The sequence below is a fragment of the Gasterosteus aculeatus genome, chromosome 9 (assembly GCF_964276395.1).
Source record: "Gasterosteus aculeatus chromosome 9, fGasAcu3.hap1.1, whole genome shotgun sequence".
Lineage (NCBI taxonomy): Eukaryota > Metazoa > Chordata > Actinopteri > Perciformes > Gasterosteidae > Gasterosteus > Gasterosteus aculeatus.
Window position 1 is genome coordinate 5,731,222 of NC_135696.1, and position 19,338 is coordinate 5,750,559.

Genomic DNA, 19,338 nt, shown 5'->3' on the forward strand with positions numbered 1-19,338 from the left:
CAAAATGTTATGTTCTACAGCTGCTGGTCCTCTTGCTGTTCATACGTGTTGAAATGTGAGAGAGTGTTAACAACACTTACACCTATTCAGCCAAACCACAGAAAACAACTGTTGCCATGATACAAGGTACATTTAACATTCAACCAAATGTGGTGAATCAACTTCCCTATTTGAAAAATAATCTAGAAAGGATCCTGTCAAAGCTCGGTGAACGCTTCCATAAGGAAATTTAAAAATGGAGAAGTGAAATTGGAATTGGAAAAAAACAACCTCTGGGCAATCGTCGGTTTTTTAAAACACATTTAAGTAAAACCAAAATGCTACATAATGGATCTGTTGCAAGTATCAGGAGAAAACACGTGTTGGTTAACAAAATCGACATCTTTGCAACTGACCAAAAATAAAGTCGGTGGGCAGAAATGAACTGAACGGAACGGATGTGATTCCCTTTTTCCCCCTTTCTGTCTCTCTGAGGCTTTTCTTTGCATTGTTCCTTGGTTCAGGTTCTTTGTTTACCTGCTCCCCATCTTGTGTGTTTCTCCTCTATTTCATGCTGTATTTTATTTATATTTCTCTTGCTTGGTTGGGTCTGCTGTCATTCAGCCGTTTTTCAGTGATCTCACCTCTTATATATGGGAGGCCTCAGCGCCTGGAGTTTGCTGTTGAAAGCAGCAAAATTTTTGATGTCATGTGACGCCATGAAGCTCGTGACTATTCAATTGGCAACAAGCCGCTATTGCAGGGAGACCAGTTTGGATTATCAATCCTAGTACAACCGGAAAGTAATAATTTCATCCATTAAATTCATTTATAACCCACTCCTTTCGTCATCATAATTTGTATTTTTTTCCAAAATCCACCTATGCTTGTCCTGAAGAATAGATACAAATCTAATGCTGTAGACTAAAGTATTGAAATCAGTGTTGTTCATCCACATTATGCTGTATTCCAAACCAGCTTGAAAAAAAAAACGTTCCTGTTTACTGTCACCGTTCAGTATGACTACATTTCTCACACTTCAAGAGAAGGGGAATTCATAGTCGCACTAATACATGAAATGTAAATGACAGGCAAAGCAGGAGGAGGAAGGTAAGAGTTGCCCTCACACGCACACACAGAAAAAAAGTGTCAATTCACAATTGTTTATTTTGAACGGAAGCCGATGATTTAACTTCTTTTTTCATTTGCATCGTTGGTTTGGAAATGTTGATGCTTTTCTTTTTAATACCTAGAAAACAAAAGCTCCTTTTTGTTCATTGTGTCAAGAAAATATAGCACAAAAACCAACACGACAACCAGACGACTTCCTTTTAGGGGCACACATCCCCTCATGATCCACATGCAACCTCTCTCAAACACACACACACACACACACACACTGTTGCACTTCCCACCTATACCCAGCAGCAGCCTCCCTCATTGTGCTCACATGCACCTCTTTCATCCACTTCCTGTTTGTGAGGCGCAGTGTGTGTCTGCGTGCGTGTGTGTGTGAAGTGCAGGAGCCTCCGAGCAGCGGGGAGATCTACAACCAGAACTCTTGCTTCGCCCAGGATGTGGCTTTGCCTGTTACACTCACGTGTGCGGTGAATGAATGGCTGTGGTACCGAGCCGGAGACACGTTGCCTCGGACTATTCAGACACACACGGAGGACCTGGATGCCGGACGCTTAACCGCAGGTAAGCCAACGGAGGCATGGGCATTTTATTTTGAAGGGCAAAGGGGCTCCCTGCTGGTGTTTGCATCTACATAGATAGAGAGGTGCCGAGTATCTGAGGATGGAGGCTTTCAAAATGTTCAGCTTCAATCCATCTAATACGACGGTCAACTGACGTCTTGGTGACTTTTGTCCTTTTAGCTGGTTGGTCAACTTTAATTTGATTCAGACGCTTCATGTGTTTTCTAAGTTAATTCCTCTGCTCTGTGAAAGCCTCGACGGTCTTGTGTTCTGTCGCAGGGTCTGATGGGCACCGTCACCCGCAGCACTGATGGGAATGCAGGGCTGTGGCCGTGTTGAGAGACCCCCGCCCCACCTCTGTGTTACCACAACTTCTGTTTTTTGCACAAGCTCTAAATGATTCATGCTTTTAATAAACGCTGAGGAAGTACACACGCAGAAGCACGTGTCAGTCTGCTGGACGCTGTCTTACTTTAAAATTCTACATCTGCAAATGGGAACAATTCCATGAGCCGAGTTCTCTGTGGAAGGGAGACATCTGTGTCCGATGTAACCAGATGCAAGGAATGAACCGGTTTCCGATTGACAGGGGTCTCTGAGGACTCCACCCCGTTGAAACTCAGCTGAGCCAACGCTTGAGCTCAGCATGACATCTTAATACAACAACCAACCGCTTGAACATTTTCGCTCGAAAAGGTGTCTCGCATAAAGATCTGAGATTAGGGTCCTTTCACTTTACGAGTATAAGTCAATTTGAGTTCACATCAGATTGTTCAATTTCCGCCAGTGTGGCTTTGCAGGATTTGAAGTCAAGACCTCAAATGCTTTGTTTTTTTTCGTGATTCAGACTCAACTCCGAGCCTCAAGTTGCAGGTGTGTATGAGATGGATAAACTTCACCACTACAGCCATGACATAAATACTGCCCAATGTTCAATGCACACCCTTTCTCTCTTGGTGGTGGTCTACTACTCTTATTAAAAACCATTACCATCCTTTTTGACCAAATAAACAGCGCAAGCCTTAAATACGCCTCCTCCGCTGCCAGATGACGACAGCGGTACGGATCCTCTATTCTTCTTAGAAATTGTGAAAAATTGCACAACCTCAATCTTCTTTTCCTGTTTAGAAATAGCAACTGCTGTAGCAGGTGAACACGCATTGAACAGAGTCGGCCTGCTGTTTATACCCGCGACGCAGTCGCAGTGAGTTGTTTTTTTTCGTTCATATCTAGCGCTGTGCGTGTAATTCACAACGATGCTTCCTGTTTGTCACAACAGGGACTTTGAGGTCAACACCACCGTGCATGCGTGTGAAGGTATGCTCAACTCACCTGTTGCACAATATAAAATGTGTGTGGGGCCTTTAAGCGCCTTTTTTAAAATTGCATTTCTCTTAACCCACATCACATGTAAACAAATGTAGACGTATTTTGGCGTTTCTCTTGAGATCCTGGGTACTTGCTTCCTCATCACTTGTTTGAACGCTCACAGAACCCGTGAGAATTCGGGAGGAGGAAGCACTCCGCCTGTTGGTGTAGGAGAGTTGTCTTTGTTGGTTGGAGTTACGAGCCCTTACCTGATATTATAGCACCTCATATTTGCATTAATGGCGGTTTTCATGGCGTCATTATCAGGATTTATTGAGGAAGCAAAGACCATGCGGAGTTCGTTACAGAGCATCCTCTTGGATTGCCTTTATCGCAGCTTCAGCTCGTGGAACTTACATCAAGGGCTCAATTCTGTACTCGAGGTCCTTCGCTTTCTCTCTTTCTCCCACTGCTTCCCTGTCCTCATAAGGTGAAGTAGCCCCCCCCAAACAGAACCAAAGTAAAACAAAGGAAAAATCATCTCACAGTCAAAGCAAATATAGGATTTATTTCCTGAAGCTTCCTGCAGACAAAAGTGGAACTTCAAAGTTCATCCATACTGAGACATTCATTCCTCACGGCAAGAAGACGTTCTTCAAGTGACCGAAAAAGAAAAATTGCAAATGTCAACATGCACAACCTTCCATGGCAGCTGGGAAAACGCTACGCCGCTGAGGATGGTGTGATGTGATTGGCTGACACAAAAGGTTTCTGCTGAGCGTGAGTGTGAGTGGGTTGTTGCTGCACACCGGTCCACTCGGACGCGTGAGTTCCCACCGTCCCGCCATTTGCGCCGAAGGGAAACACTTAGTTACAGGAGAGCTTTTGAGTCGGGCCGCTGTTGTTTCCTAAAAACCATGAGAGGTGGGTTCACATCCACGAGGTCACTGGAGAGAAAAGGGCGAGGTGAAGACTGCATGTGAATATCAAGACTCTTATTGATCGTAAAAAATGAATCACGTCTACAGTGCACACTTTAGAGCACTATCCCCGGGTCCCCGGGTCTGTGGGAGTGTATCTGAGTGTCCGATCACACCGTAACAATAGGGAGGCACCTGCTTCCTCAGCGGAGCAGGGAAGCCGTCTTCCTGTGAGGAAGCCGTTGGTAATGGGATCAGATGGGAAGCGGCCCTTGAGGAGATGGAGGGAGAAAGGAGGGCGCAGGTGGAGGTGCAGTGCCGGGACCACACAGGTTTTGCCTGCAGATGATCCTTGATGATGACGAGGAGGAGGAGGAAGGAAGGATTTCCCCTGTGTCTCAGCAGGGAGGGGTTGATCCTGTGTGGATCTAGTTGTTCTTCCTCTATACAAGCGCTGCTTGTTATTGTCTGACTGTTGCCAGTTGCAACCCATGAAAAAGTGGAAGTGACCTTGTTGACTCGTCTGCCGCATACATCCTCTTATGAAACAACGCAGACTCATGCATTTGCCACACGATTAAGAACTGCGTAAACAAAAATGGGTTCGCTCTGGGGCCAGAATTGACTTATTCTGTCAAAAATTCCAAATTAGGGTAAATGGTCGAGTAACAGTCACAAAATGCAGCGCTATTAGATTTCTCGCTCTTATTTTATGTCCAGCTATGTCGTTTTTCCTCAACGTTTTCATTGTTGCAGCATGAATCAGCAGAATTACTAGTTGATTAACATCAGATCAACACTTTTACTGCATCGTGCCACCTCCATAAGAACCTCTTTTCATCACCTTTTATCACCTCTAAGCGTCTCCGCTGAACCCCGTCCTGAATGAATGCAGCAGTCGTCACGACTCTGACTTATTAGTTCCTTCCACTCTTGAGCCGGGCTCTCGTCCAACTCCGTCCGAGCCTGACAATGACCGGAGCTGTCAGCGCGAGCTCTATACCTCCACCCGGGACAACCCTCAGACACAATACCTCCCTGGGGAGTGTGGAGCGGGGGGGGGGTGAAAAAGGGGCTTTTGGTGTACCTGGGATTGTTGTTGAATGGCAACAGTGGTAATGGTGGATGAATGAGCTTGATTCCTCTGCAGTCCTGAAATCCTGCCCCGCACCCCCCGCCGGGGTTAATGAGGTCGGATGTTTGCACTGTGTGTGTGTGTGTGTGTGTGTGTGTGTGTGTGCATAATGTGCGTATTAGCGTGCTTGTGTGAATATATGAACAATGGTTTGTGTAACGCTTGCAACAGTTCAATAGGTCTTCCGAATAATCATTTGAAGTCGAGACGCCACAGGCTGAAGAACACATCTAGAATACACATGGATGTTGCATATTCATTTCAATAAACATTGTCTATTTGCATTTGTAGATTTCCCCTAAATTAAATTTGCATTTTATAATGGCTCGTTTGCATATTTTGACACAACATTTCCAAAATCTTGTAATATTATTCGGAAATTGTCTCGATGTTCAACTGGGAAAGTTATTTACGGTGGTATCCTTCACCTCCTCGCCAGCGTTGTCAAAAGTATGCCGAATTGTTTCATTTTAAATTAGTTTGTTCTCACTCCAAGCCCAAAAGCTTTACTTTAGCACTTACATATACCAAACTGTCCGCTGCCATTCCTGTTGTGAGGGGTTTGATCATATGTATTAGCCAGATCTATGTTTTTTTTAATGAACATTGATCCCATTAGTAAAAAACATATGACTTTCCGCTCAATATCAACAAGATATTGCCTCCAGTATTTAAAAACAAATTGCCAAACTTACTGCATCAGTAATCAACTGGGTTTCACATTGCTGTCTGTTATTTCAACTTATATAAGGTATGTTTTTTCAATAGAAATGAGAATAATTATAGGGTAGGGCAGGGTCATTTGATGCCGGGCTCCACTGATCCATTGTCTTTGGCAACAACACTCAAGAACAACACTCATTGTTCACACGTGTTGTGTGAATGAGTATAAATAATTGGGCAGGTTGGTGTATGACGGGGTATAGATGTGTGAGCGATTACACGTAGTGTCAAAGCCCTCATTGGTCGGGAGAAAATAAATAAATATGTATATAATATAAGCTAAAGTTAAGTAAAGTTAATTTATTTTAAAATGATCATTGAATCTAATATCACATAGAATATTGCAATTCCAATGTCAGTCACAATGATTGCAATAAAGTATATTTTCTTTCGTTTATTTTTTAAAGGGAATTTATTTGAAAAGCCATATTATCATATACATCACAGTAACATGGATTTTTAACAGGTCAATTCAGTGTGTAAATGGCCCACAAGAAAGTTCAACCTGACCTCCTTTTTAAATGGCACATTGTGTGGGGGTTGTTTATTGTAGTAGGTGGATGTGCAGGAACAAGTCATTTATTAACACCATTCATCTAACAGCCTTCATTTATTTATGGCTTTAATTTCAAATGGGGAATTTGTCGGTCGATGGGGGAAAGTTTTAAAAGTGGTTATCGGGTTCTTGATGTCATTGCTCATTTCTGTCTGTGACACATTTGGCTCCCATCAACCTCAGATCAACATGATTACATTTTTGAGAATTTCTTTTGAGAATCCTTAAAAGCTTCTTAGGGGAAGTAAAGTTGTTCTGTTCCCAAATTAGGAAGTTCCCCATGGCAAAAGTCTAAAATGAAGTAAGGCTGATTATTTATATATATATACATATATAGCATGGACATAAGGAAGGAGCATGCAGGATCTTCCATCTTCCAAGATTTGACTTTATCCTGATAACATTTATACCTTGTTTCATGTTTCCAGTGTTCATATTAAGATCAACAATCCTGCAGCAATGCACAGGGCGTCATACTGTACACCACATTGTGTTGGCCTCAATCTGCGTCTGTACAGACGTTAATCTTTGGGTTGGATCGATTCAGCTGCACGCTTGTTCCCCCACAAGTAAAGCTGTACTTTTTTCAGGGGAATTCCAAAACCTTACAATGACGTAGTTACTAATGGAGAAGTGGTCAGTGTAGGTTTTCACCACATGTTTAGATTGAAACATTTTCCTTCATTGATGAAACCTGAGTCGACTTGGTTTGGCTCTAACGGGGTCGCAGACTCACCCAATTCAGACTTTGTCGTTAAACAGCCGTCGACATGGGTGTTTATCACCTGAGAACATGAATCGGTCACTCAGACCTTTTTAAAGTCACAGATGGGACGTCCCTGCTGTCTCGTTTTGCATAACTCCTCTGATGAGATAACAGAACTGAAACAACTTGCCACACCTGGGTTTTTCTCAGATGCACGATAAACAGGCAAGTGCACGGTTAAACTGAAAGATATAAAAGTGAAGGTTAGCCGGTTTGGATGAGTCATTCTGGAAATATAAAGTTAACTGTTTTTCACCATCTCTCGCTGGTCAATAGCGGGTTTTCCGAACTCCTGAGAGTGGCACTGATTTAAAAACCTAAATCATTGGAGGGTTTCTTCTTTCTTACCCGTCATACGTTAAAGCCATGCGGTTAAATGTGTGCGCTTGGGTTTGTGCCTACACATTGCTGTTAGCTCTCTGTTTTGTTTCTTAAGCTACCAGAGTTCGATCAGAGTTTTGATCGCTCTTCCTTTGTGAGCTTTGTGGCTGTTTTTTGTTGTATTATTTAACATTTGAATACAACACAGACCGCGTTAACTAATGTGGCTCATATTTGAAAGACTTTTTATAAAACTTTCATTGATTTGATGCTGAACAGGCGTCCTACCATGTGTGATGTGACATATCCGCTACTGTGGCAAAGTGCAGGACACAGTGTGTTATGGTTCGTGTGTCTGCTTAGACTTTTTTACATACTTATCCGGTTATCTGCCTTAATGCAAAAACTGACCAGATAGCGCATAGTGTCCATGAATAGAGACGAAGATGTGGACATTACATAACATGGACATAAGACTGTATTCCACCGAAAGCATGACGTAAATGTAGTATATTGTTTTACCTAATGTGGGCTCTGTGCCGTGTCGCTCCACAGAACCTGAGCGGAGAAGATGCAGCACACCTCATGCACGGAGGACAGGATCCAGCACGCTCTGGACCGCTGTCTGGACGGGCTGAGACAAAGCCCCACAGCAGCACAGCACTGGAACGGTGAGACATCAGCTTTGGAAGAACAATGTTCATTTTCAGTTAAAACCTTTTTAGAATCCACTTACAAAGGAGAACCTCACACAGAAGCAGGCTGCAGGGTGCAGGGATGGCAGCCCCTAGTGGTGAGGTTGCACATTGCAAGCAAATACAACTTTCGCTCTGCATTTGTTTGGCGGCCGGCTCCATGCGAACGACCAGCTCAGTATATAAATACAAGCAACTCATTCTAATGCCACAACTTCTTATTTTCAGGTGATGATCAACTAAAGAAAACACCCTTATTAATGCTTTATTTAAATTCTGTCCATTGATTCCCTGAAATGCTTCAAACGGTTCCATAGGATAAAAATCAGCCCTTTAACCACAAAGGTTTTGTCATGTCAGAGCAGGAGGAGTACAGTTGTATTCATTAACATTGTTGATGGCTGTATTTCACGGGAGGCGCTCATATTGTGCGTGCCGGCTCTTTGGATAGCTTATTCTGACACGTAATAGAACTGAGCTGTTGGTTCAAAACATTAGCTTTTATCTTTATTGTCACAGCACAGCTTAGCAGAGTCCAGCCGTCTCACTGACCGACCTTTCATTGAGTCAAACCTGTGACTCGCTGTTTCTAGGAATGAATACATATATACATACATTTAAATGTGAAATGTGCTCCGCAGAGAGAACGCTAGTAAGTTTTCTCTTTCTTAACACGAGGACAGAGACGGACGGCGTGTGTGCGGCCTACGGCTGCTGTTGCTGTTGCTGTCAGGTCATTGCGAAGGGATTGTTTTTTGGGGCGCTGGAGGACGATGTGTGAATAGACAGCTGGGAGGAAGTGGTTGGCCCAGACCGCAGTGTGAGGCATCATGGGGCAGGAGACGCTGTGGTGCACGAAGATTGAATCCGCATCATGTAAATCGTGCCCGATAGAGTAGCGCACAATTACACATTTACATTTTAAACATGGCAGCTGAAGCCGGAGTCTGTTTTTCATGTTTAGTTCTCCTCTTCACTGCATAACTCCATCCCCTGTTTGGAGGATTTGTATGTTGACAGCGTGTCTGATTACATTCATCTAAACTTAACTACTCAAATAACCAAACATACTCATCTGAAGAGGAGCATTTGAAACTTTCAGCTTCGTATCCAGCGCTGACACCTTCAAAACAAGCCTGCGGGGCTCTTGAGTAAACGCACAAACACAATGTTTGGAGATGTAAGATAGGACTCCCGTGTGCAGAGAAGCACAACAACCAACGTGTTTCTTAGAAAACATTGCTGCGTACCTCGAACAAGTGCTGATGTGTTACTTCCTGAGCTCCTCGGAGGTGCAGTCGGAGCCGTTGAGACCGAGGGATCAAATGGAAAGTAAGGCGCTCGCTCGCGAGGAGCAAGAAGCCTGTTGTTTTTGTGTGTGAGTCTGATAGAAGTCAGTTGGTGTGGTTTGAGATATTCTGCTCCCGGGACTGTGCTGTTGTTTTAGTTTCCATCTCACACTTTTTATGCTTCCAACAGAAAGTTTCCTGTGGGCCGGTTGTGATGTGTGAGTCGAGTTTTCCTCTATTTTGTTGTTGTTGCAGACTCCTCTTCATTTTCCCCTTTGTCCTGAAATTTTTTTATTATTATCAAAGTCATAGGGGAAAAGATACCTTTTAACCTGTTTTCTTGCAACAGGAGAAAAACAAACCTAAAACACCCCTGACATCGGCTCTGCTCTGACAGCTGAGTATTGTCTCATAGCCAGCAAGATTTCTGAAGCCCACTTTATAATCAAGGCGCTGTGCATACGCAGGCATTAGATGCACTTTCATTCTATCATTTGTTTGATTTTAAAACCGGAATGAAATGCTTCGTATCCTCCGCAGTTACAGGTTGCAATACATAATTATGCATATTTCATATCTTTGGTCAGATAACGTTGAACAAACTATCCGATCAGCAATGTAGTGATACATTTCTTGTGCTTTCAGAGTGTACATCAACCACATTTAGCCACCATAAAATAGAAAGTATATTCATAGTGGTGGCCAGATGCAGATAAAGCTCTAAAAACTCCCTCGGCGCTCAACAAAAGCGTGCAGCAAAAAGGCACCCAGCATCAGAAGTGCGTCTGCTGAAACACAAATAGCTTTTCGGATTTCCTGCCCAGGCTCGTGGCACTGCCGCATGTGCCACTGTTTATTAAGTTTCCTTAGTGATGGACACGTTTGCTGCAACCCTGAAAGCACACAGTCTTAATAGATGCATGCGGACACTGAAATTGCATTCTGCCGCAGAGGAAACCGCTAATGACCAGATTTCACAGAAACTTGATGTAAGGGTTTAACGTGGGCCAAGGAGCACTGCTCTCACTCTCAGCTCCCTTTTATATTTAATGAAAGTCGTTAAAAAGCCAGAACCTGAGAGTTTAGAGTGTGACAAGCAACCAAAGCGTTGTGGTGAGTTGAAGCATGTGTCGGTTTAACACGAGTCCCCCCGCGTGCTTCTTTCAGTGCTGATGTGCTCGACGGGTCAGTCAATGAACCGCTGGAGCCTGGAGGAGCTGGTGAAGAGGGACCCGGACAACTCCCTCATCCTCTTACAACAGATCATAAGGAAGACCAAAGAGGTGAGGGGTCAAAGGTCAGAGAGGGAGCGTTGAAACTTCCGAATGGTTAGCCTGATCAACCTCTTTGTCTTTCTGTCTCAATGTGCTTGAGTTCAGGTGCAGGAGCAGTGTCAGTACGAGCTGGTGGCTCCGCTCGCTATCATGTTCACCTCCACGTTGCTTCAGGTACATCCAGATGTGGTGAAAACATCTCCCCTCACCACTCAGTACCAGTCAGTGTTGTGCATGTGCCCTCTCGGGACCTCTGTGGGTTGCTCAATACAAACCAAACTGAGATTTTTCAGGTGTTATCGCGTCAAAAGCACAATTGAAAAACACCGAAACGCAACTTTTTATAAATAAATTATTTTTGGTTGGAACCGAGAATCTCAGAGATCAATTTCAACTACTGATGTTGAGGTGTTGCAATGACGGGACACATGATTGAGTAAAACAGTGGCCAATGAAATGCATTGTTGTTACACCGAGCTTATAAATTATCTGACACATCATCATCACATTATACTTTATATACATTATACTGTGTTAAATTAAGTACTAATATAGTGATTGAATAGAAGAGTTTTCTAACTATTACAAAAAAGAATAACAGGTGATAAAAGGGAGACACTTAAGATGAAAAGGGTAAAACATTATATTACGGTCATTCTTTTTTGCAATGCAAATGTTCTTAAATGTTTTGTCTATTGTTTAAATTAAGACTTAAGAGAGATTTCAGGAGACTGTAGGAGTCTACGACAAAGTCGTAAAAGCAACACCTAATTTGTATTTAGAAAACAACATTTTAGCACAGTATCTACCTTAGATGTGCTAAATAGGTATAATACATCACCAGGTTTAATTATAAATCTAAATGATATTATAATAATGAGTTATTCCATTATCCGTTGCTGTGAGGAGAACAATAACTGACGTGTGCCCCGTTGCAGACACCATACTGTCCTCCAGATGCAGAGCTGCTGGAGGAAGCTGTTGAGGTGTTTCGCTGCTTCCTCACATGGCCCGAGCCGTACTGCAGTGTGTGTAAACACCTCCTCAGCACACTACAGCTGGAGATGAAGGCCCCAGGTAAATATAGATTTACATCTAGCTTTGCTCTGCCACTGTATGTGGGTTTTGTGTGACACTGTACGTGTCTATTTCTGCACACGGTCTCCGGAGCCCTTCACTTGTCTTGCAAGCCTGGTACCAGCCCTCCCTCTCCTGACGAGTCACAGAACTGCATTTATGTTGTGGCACTAATGCCAGAAACACTGCTGGCAAAACCATCGGTGACAGCAAGGAGACTTTAAGACTTAAGGATTAAGTCAAACGGGGTACTATCTGAAAGCCAACTTCAACATTTACAAAACAAACCATTTGAACACCTTTGACCCTTCCGAAGGCACCGCATGCAGTACTTGAATTGTTGAATGTGGTTAATTATTTGTGCCTATATCTTACATTTTGTGACTACAATGTTAAGTGATATTTTGAAGACTGAAGCCATCACGGATTTGTGAGGGCCCCAAGGGGTTTTTACCTAATTTATGACTTTTAAGACACTCCCTTGAGTTAATTTAAAATGTTTCTAATTGAAAGGGAAATAAGATTAGTAATTTAAATACGTTTCCTGATTAAAAGCAAAAAGGTAATTACATGTATGTGAGTTACTGTTGCTCTTTGAATTGAATTACACCCCAAGAATAAATTGCATTATTGTAGAGTTAATATATATATGTTGCATCTAGCAAAATGCAAACGATTAAGATATATGCATATAAACTATGCTTTATATGGCTCAATAACTTTTTTATCTATGATGTTTAGTGAAGTACAATACTTTAATAAATATTTGGGTAAAAGTAAAACGACCAATTAAAAAAAACACACAAAAAGTTAGTGCACACAAAATTAACTTTGTTTGAAAGTCAAATTATGTTTGACTTTCAAACCCATACTAGCAGCTTAATACTTCTATAGGTTAATACTTCTGGACACGATGAGCTGCTTGACATGATGATGCTGTGATGCCTGCAACTTTTAACTAATAACACTGGGTTCTTGTCAAGTTGTCGATTTTAGAAACCATGAATAGAACAGAAAAGGAATGTGATTATTTTTCTTATTTCCTTACAGGGCTTTCCTTTCAGAGACTTGTGAGAGAAGAGCAGTTCCTTAACACCTCCGGCCACAGCTCCAAGACCATGTTAGTCCACACAATAAAACAAACTGTACTTTCTATCGACTATAGAATATACAAAATGTGCTCTATGTATTCATTATTTAGGATCTGTGGTAGAATGAATGCTCTTTGATTTCTCGTGCTCAACAGTTAAAAACAGTGAAAAACCTTCTCATTGATATGCGGCCATATCCTAAGGATCTATGTCAAGTGCTCTTTTCTTGTTTTAAAAGGGTCAGAAGTTCCTAGTAGCTTTAACTGATCTGACACAGTATATTATGGTATTATTATTACAAAAGAGAAAGAAGTTGTACACAAAACAGAACTGGATTATAAAGTGGTTAGCACATCCTGACCCGAAAAGTCCCTTTTCATCAACCTCGACTCACGCCACCGCCGTGCGCCACCACCACATGAACGTGCCGACGTGTAGCTGCACTAGCAGTGACTTCCTCCTTGTGCCGCTTGCAGGACGGTGCTGCTGATGAACCCGTGCGAGGTGCCCGCTGACTTCCTCTCCGTGGCTGAGCAGCTCAGTCGGATTCAGCACTCGCAGAGAGAGACCTTCATCAAACTGATCAAGCACGCCTTCCAGTCCACACTGGGCACCAAATACCCGCTACAGAGCATCCACAGAGCCCTGCAGGTACGTGCTGAGAACTGAGATCATGAACTGAAGTCCATTCGATCGTATGTCGAGTTTGGCTTTCTGTCTAAAATGTCCTTTTGTGTAAAGGGGGAGAATTAGAGAAGCAAGTGTAGTACTATATTTCCCCTTTTCACATACATTTTAAGAACATGCAGAGGGAAGGAGAGAGGGCTTGGCATGACGCTACAACACGAGGCATACCAAAGAAATGTGTAGCATTACTAAGTTTTAAAGAGGCCAATATAAACCATCAGAAAGTGTGCAGCTACCGGTATTTGCAGAATTAGATAGGACAGCAATGCCGCTATGACTCACATACTTTTAGCTTGCCATCTCATGAAAAACTCTTCGCAGGCAAAAACTGTGACTGATTTGGGGTCCATCTTCTCGGCGGTGAGTGATGTGTTGGAGACGGCAGCGGCCATGAGTGACCCTCTGAAGGGCCGCAGTCACGTGGTCCAGGGACTCGAGCAGCTGAGGGAGACGATGAGAATACCTGCATCCAATGGAAGGAAGTCTGGTAAGTGGGCCGATTTGATTAACTGGGGGATGTAAAGACACTGGATCGCACTGTAGAGACCGTTATTCTTGTGTTGTCCCTTTCAGGAATGCTACAGACTCTACCTTTGCCCACAGCCAAGTGCTACATGTTTCACTGGGAAACAGATAACTTTGGTAAAGTATTCCGCATGATGCTATTGACTCATACACAGGAATATCTTTCTGATTTGACAGACGGACTTCTAGTGTTCTTTCTGTCAGCACCAGGAAATCCGGCATCAAGGATAAACCAAATAAGACAATTTTTTTTTTTTGTATTTTCAGTTCACTTGTCAACTTGTCGACTTTTTCAATCCCTGCAGATGTTCTGAACACCCTTTTGGATCATGAGCCTGAGGACCCGGTCATGAACGGGCAAGCTGAGGAGGAGGAGGAGGAGGAGGAGGATGACATGGAGGAGGACGAGGAGACCGGGGTCGATGTCGAAGAAGAGGAGGACGACGAAAACAAATACGAAGAACGTGGAGTGGATTTGCCTTCAATGTCCATCATCCCCAATGACTTCATGGCCAACCACCGCGCCTCCACCTTCTCCACCATTTCCTCCCTGTCCACCGCCTCCAAAGACTCCATGTTCTCCACCTTGTCCGTGGCCTCGGGGTCCTACGCTCCGTCCCTCTTCTCCGTGGCCTCGTGCGGCGACAGCGACTACTTTGACGACTCCGACGACTACATCTGCTCCTCGCCCGTCGCCGAAAAGTGCTCGCCAAAGTCCATCAACAAAGCCTCGGCCCGGCTCAGCCAGCACTTGTACCGACTCTTCATCAAGTCCCCTCGCTCGCTATCCCGGGCCATGAGCCTGGGAAACGCCGAGTCTAAAGACCTTTTAGTGGTGCGGGAGAAGCGCTCCAACTCTCTTCCGCAGCAGGTGAAGCTGCGCTCTCCCGAGCCCTTCCTCCAGCCACAAAGCCAAACTCTCAGGCACGTCTGCTTCCGGAGGAGGCCCATTCTCAGCAGCGACGAGGACGCTCAGAACACCACCCTGCGGGTGGTGGTGTTCGGTGCCGATCGCGTGGCCGGGAAGGTGGCCCGGGCCTACGACAGCCTGAGAAGGAAGGAGAGCGCGTGTCCGCGTCTCAGCAGGGCCTTCAAGCTGCAGTTCTACTTCGTGCCCGTGAAGAGGGACTCGGCGGCGGGGAGCCGGAGGTCTTCCGGCCCCGTGCTTCAAACCGCATCGCAGAAAGGAGCGGCCCTGTCTAATGTGAGGAGCGCAGCACTCAAACCAAGCGTCACACATACATACACCGCATAGTATTTAACTGTGCGGAGGAAAGAAGGACTCGTAATGATGCCAATGTTGTAATTGTTGCTTTTGCTTGGCAGGATCTTCTCCTCAAGGGAGTAGCGGACAGCACAAACGACATTGCCCATCTCCTCGGTATGTTGGACCCCTGGTACGAAAGAAACACCCTTACCCTGCTTAACTTGCCGGCCAACGTCGTCTGCCAGGTACAACGGGATTCTAACTCTTACACTGACTAAACAACAACAACAACAACAACCTCACGTTCATTTTGCATTGCTCTGCAGCAAACATCAAAGACGGAGTCAGAGTCATACGACGGTTCCGACGAGCAGCGTCTGCCCATCCTGGCCGACTTGGTCCTGTACTACTGCCGCTATGCCGCCCGGCCGGCTCTGATCCAGCTCTATCAGGCCGAGGTCAGACACACTCTTTCACAAATGCACCAAATAACTCGTGTCCAGTGCTTGATTGTGGAATCCTCGGTGTTGCAGCTGACGCTGGCTTGTGGTGAGAGGAGGACGGAGGTGTTCGTCCACTCCCTGGAGTTGGGTCACACGGCGGGAACTCGCGCCGTAAAGGCCATGGGTGAGTGTGATCACAACCGTGGCAGCAATGCACTCAATCGGTTTTTAGGAGGTTCAAGCTGAAGTACATTTACAGTAACGGAACATCAGTTATTTCAATATTGTGATTCATTCCATTTCTACTTTTCTAGTTTCATTTGTGAATCCCATTCTTGCAAATTTTCTTTTTAAATTTCCCTTTACAGAAGTAAAAATTCGGAGAAAGCTCTTCGTGCCTCATTGCCGCTGATTACATTCTGCGTCAGGCCATTCGTCGTTGATTCATTTTAAAACAATCATTGCATTGTCACGATCCTTTTGCTCCACAGTACCGTAGCAATACGTTCTTTAAGCGGTGCAACTGAAGCACTGCTCACATGGATCACTAACACATGTGTGCATGTAGGTGCTGCCAGTAAGCGCTTTGGTATCGACGGTGACCGAGAAGCAGTGCCCTTGATGTTGGAGTTGTTGTACAACAGGGTAAGCTAGTGATTTTGTTCAATGTGAAAATAAATGTCTTCGCACCTTAAAAGGAACGATACTCAGAAATAAGAGAACAAAACCTCCCTTCATCTACTTTCGGTTTCATGGGAGGTTTTCTCTTCCCGTTGACCCTGAAATGGTTTGGCCACTTCTCCACACAGAGGAAATCATGCATCAAAATCGTCCAGCAAACAGTCTCCAGCACGTTTCCCCTTTTCCTCAGCACGAAGCATTAGAGACAACCCTGTTTATTGATGATAAGCATCATATATATTTTTTTCAATAATCGGATCCCTTCTCCCATTCAGGCGGTGATCAGTGGGAGAAGCCAGTGGAGGAGAGAGACCAAAGTCTGCACGTCAGTGAGCTTAACCAAAGCCTGCAAGAATCCCGAAGCGCTAGGTACGCTACCGACACTAGAGCCACTTGAGCTGTGCTAGATTAGAGTGCCGCAGGAACCGCGGCTGAAACCCAGAAATGAGTCAGTGTCTAAAAGTCACTAGGTTTTGTCACCTATTGAGGCTGCACATTAGCTGCGTTAAACAATAATTACTGTTTAGGTTGAAAAGCTCACTGCCCATATTTCAACAAAGCTTTGTGTCCAATGTGAAACGGACATTTTGATACGTAATCATAGAGCAATTCCTGACAGTTATATAAGGGTGTAATCAAAACAATCTCCGCCAGACTCGAAGATGGAGTGCCTGCAGCTCACCATGACGGAGGTGCTGAAGAGACAGAACTGCAAAAGCAAGAAGGGCTACAACCAGGTGAGATCGACGAGACATCAGCCTGTCGACATGGTCTGTGGTTAAAAAAAACAAACCACACACATTCTCTATTTAAATACCTGTGTTCACTCTTGAGAGCATCTGAAACTCCTCTCTCTCTCTCTTCATTCTATCATCTTATGTATCGTGAGAACAACATTTTGTCAGCTTGACTGCGCGACAAGCCGCAAGCCTTGTTTTTTTTTATTTTGCTTCAAAAACAAAAGTAAAACAACTCCGATAAGCTTCAACAGACAATGGACATTAAGTCCATTGTTATACATATAAATACATCCGGCACAGTCAAGAAAGAATATTCCCAAAATTTAGCATTTTCTAGCACAAACTCTCTCTCTGCTCTCTCTCCTTTTGTAGCAGCTGAGCGTGTCAGAGGTGAAGGTGGACAAGGTGCAGGTTAGCGGTGCTGGAAACACAACCTTTGCTGTGTGTCTGGACCAAGATGAGAAAAAAATACTGCAGCGTGTCACCAGGTCTGTACACACACACACACACACACACACACACACACACACACACACACACACACACAATGAGAACTGTCCTAAACACTTTGTTTTGATGTTGACATACACAGTGGCACACCACAACTATTTCATCTTAGTTACTGTAATGCGGTGACAGCGTAGCTCCTCTGATCTTTTAACGTCCTCTTGCTTAAATCATTTTCTTTTGTTATTATTGCAACTGCTCATCTTAGCTGCTTCCACTGCAGCCACACACAATTTCCTCACTTGTATAGAAACACACACACACACACACACACGTACTTACACCATCGCGTGCTGTGATTCATGTAAAACATGCGTCTCTCTCTGCCCAATATAGATGTGACATATCGGTCTGCTACAAGCCTGACGGCTGCGCCGACTGGAGGCTGAGAAAGGCCCCCAGCTCGGCCCAAATCCAGCCGCTCAACCCCACCTTCTGCTCCCTCCTCTGCCTGCCCATAGTCACTTTTAGTGGGGCTCTTCCCTGAAATTGCCCACTGCTGGATGGAATACCAGATGGTTCGAAAGGAAATGTTCTGATGCTGACTGATGCTGTAGTGCATCAGTCAGTGTCAGTCTGTAGCCTGTCGCGGTCAACGCAAATACAAACCAAAGAGCCACAGAGAAATAGGATGACGCAGAGGCCAGCTTTCGCTGTGCAAAGAAATCATTAACTGTTGTTAGGGAAACTGTTGATTACATTCTATGAGTCTCGCTTCCTGTTTTCTTGGTGGTGGAGAAATGACTACACATGCCCCGCAGTAACATCAGAATTTAATTTGGTCAAAGAGGGCGGGCCTACCGGGAGATGTCATGTTGAACAGGACACATCGTCGTTGGTGATTCTGGGCTCGCCGACATGGACACGGAGGACCGGGGCAATAATACATCTGCTGATCAGACTGGACTATATGATGGCTCCATTGGGGGCTATTCCCTGTGTGACTGTATCTGAGAATGGACACTATGGACTTACACGATATGTAAATAATATGTTTGTAAAATAATATATTGCATGCTTTATGTCTGGCATAAAAGGGAATGTATTGATAACATTTCTCCTGAGGAGTAACTGTTAACTGTTAACTGGAGTTTTAAATGTGACCAGCAGGGGGATGTCTTGACACTCCAAAAACGTTAAGTTGAAGTACAGATTACTTTAATAAACTTTAATAAATAGGTCTTACTTTAATAACTGTAATAAATGTAATTTATGTATAAACAATATTTTAGCTCTCTCAGCTAACTTTAATTTTATCAGGGGCACAGATGGAAAATATTAATTTGATAGTGTGGTGCTAAAAAAATACCTTTATAAAAAAACTGATTCGTTGCACTTTGGATAATGTTTGGCATTTGATATATGTACATAAAATGTTTGTGTTGCTGTAAAGGGACAATACCCTGATCACCTGACCAAGAATGAAATTATAGCACTGCAGGTGAATATCTTGTATCGAATTGGAGCACTTAAACATTGGATTATTGAATTAGGTACTTTATGTTCACATACATGACATGCCTTCTCTGTCGGCGCTATTGCAAATCCATGTATAACACTGTGTTGATCACCTATGAAATGGGCACAAATATCTATTAAAAATGTACGTATTTGATCCTCATTCTGATATTTGCTTTACTTCCAAAAGGGATCCTATCTCTCTAGCTACTTTTCTATGTAAATAAGGTCGGGCTGTATCCGTTCTCTGATTGGT

The 19,338-nt window shown here is 43.9% G+C and overlaps 1 protein-coding gene across 4 annotated transcripts; it reads left to right on the forward strand.

Moving 5' to 3' along the window:
• Nucleotides 1–1,313: 1,313 nt before the first annotated feature.
• On the forward strand, nt 1,314–19,245 carry pik3r5 (phosphoinositide-3-kinase, regulatory subunit 5). Of its 4 annotated transcripts, none has more exons than XM_040186437.2 (19): nt 1,544–1,680; nt 2,959–2,996; nt 7,964–8,079; nt 10,560–10,675; nt 10,772–10,840; nt 11,605–11,743; nt 12,794–12,863; nt 13,311–13,485; nt 13,843–14,008; nt 14,095–14,163; nt 14,352–15,250; nt 15,373–15,498; nt 15,580–15,711; nt 15,787–15,880; nt 16,265–16,341; nt 16,653–16,746; nt 17,032–17,114; nt 17,490–17,605; nt 17,961–19,245. In XM_040186437.2, exons 3-19 carry the CDS (start codon nt 7,980–7,982, stop codon nt 18,109–18,111), a joined length of 2,676 nt encoding a protein of 891 aa, XP_040042371.2. In that variant the 5' UTR covers nt 1,544–1,680; nt 2,959–2,996; nt 7,964–7,979; the 3' UTR covers nt 18,112–19,245. The 4 variants fall into 4 exon arrangements, with proteins under 4 accessions (XP_040042369.2, XP_040042371.2, XP_077936393.1 ...); XM_078080268.1 differs by lacking the exon at nt 1,544–1,680 and adding an exon at nt 2,694–2,883; XM_040186435.2 differs by lacking the exon at nt 2,959–2,996 and having other exon boundaries at nt 1,314–1,680.
• Nucleotides 19,246–19,338: the final 93 nt, after the last annotated feature.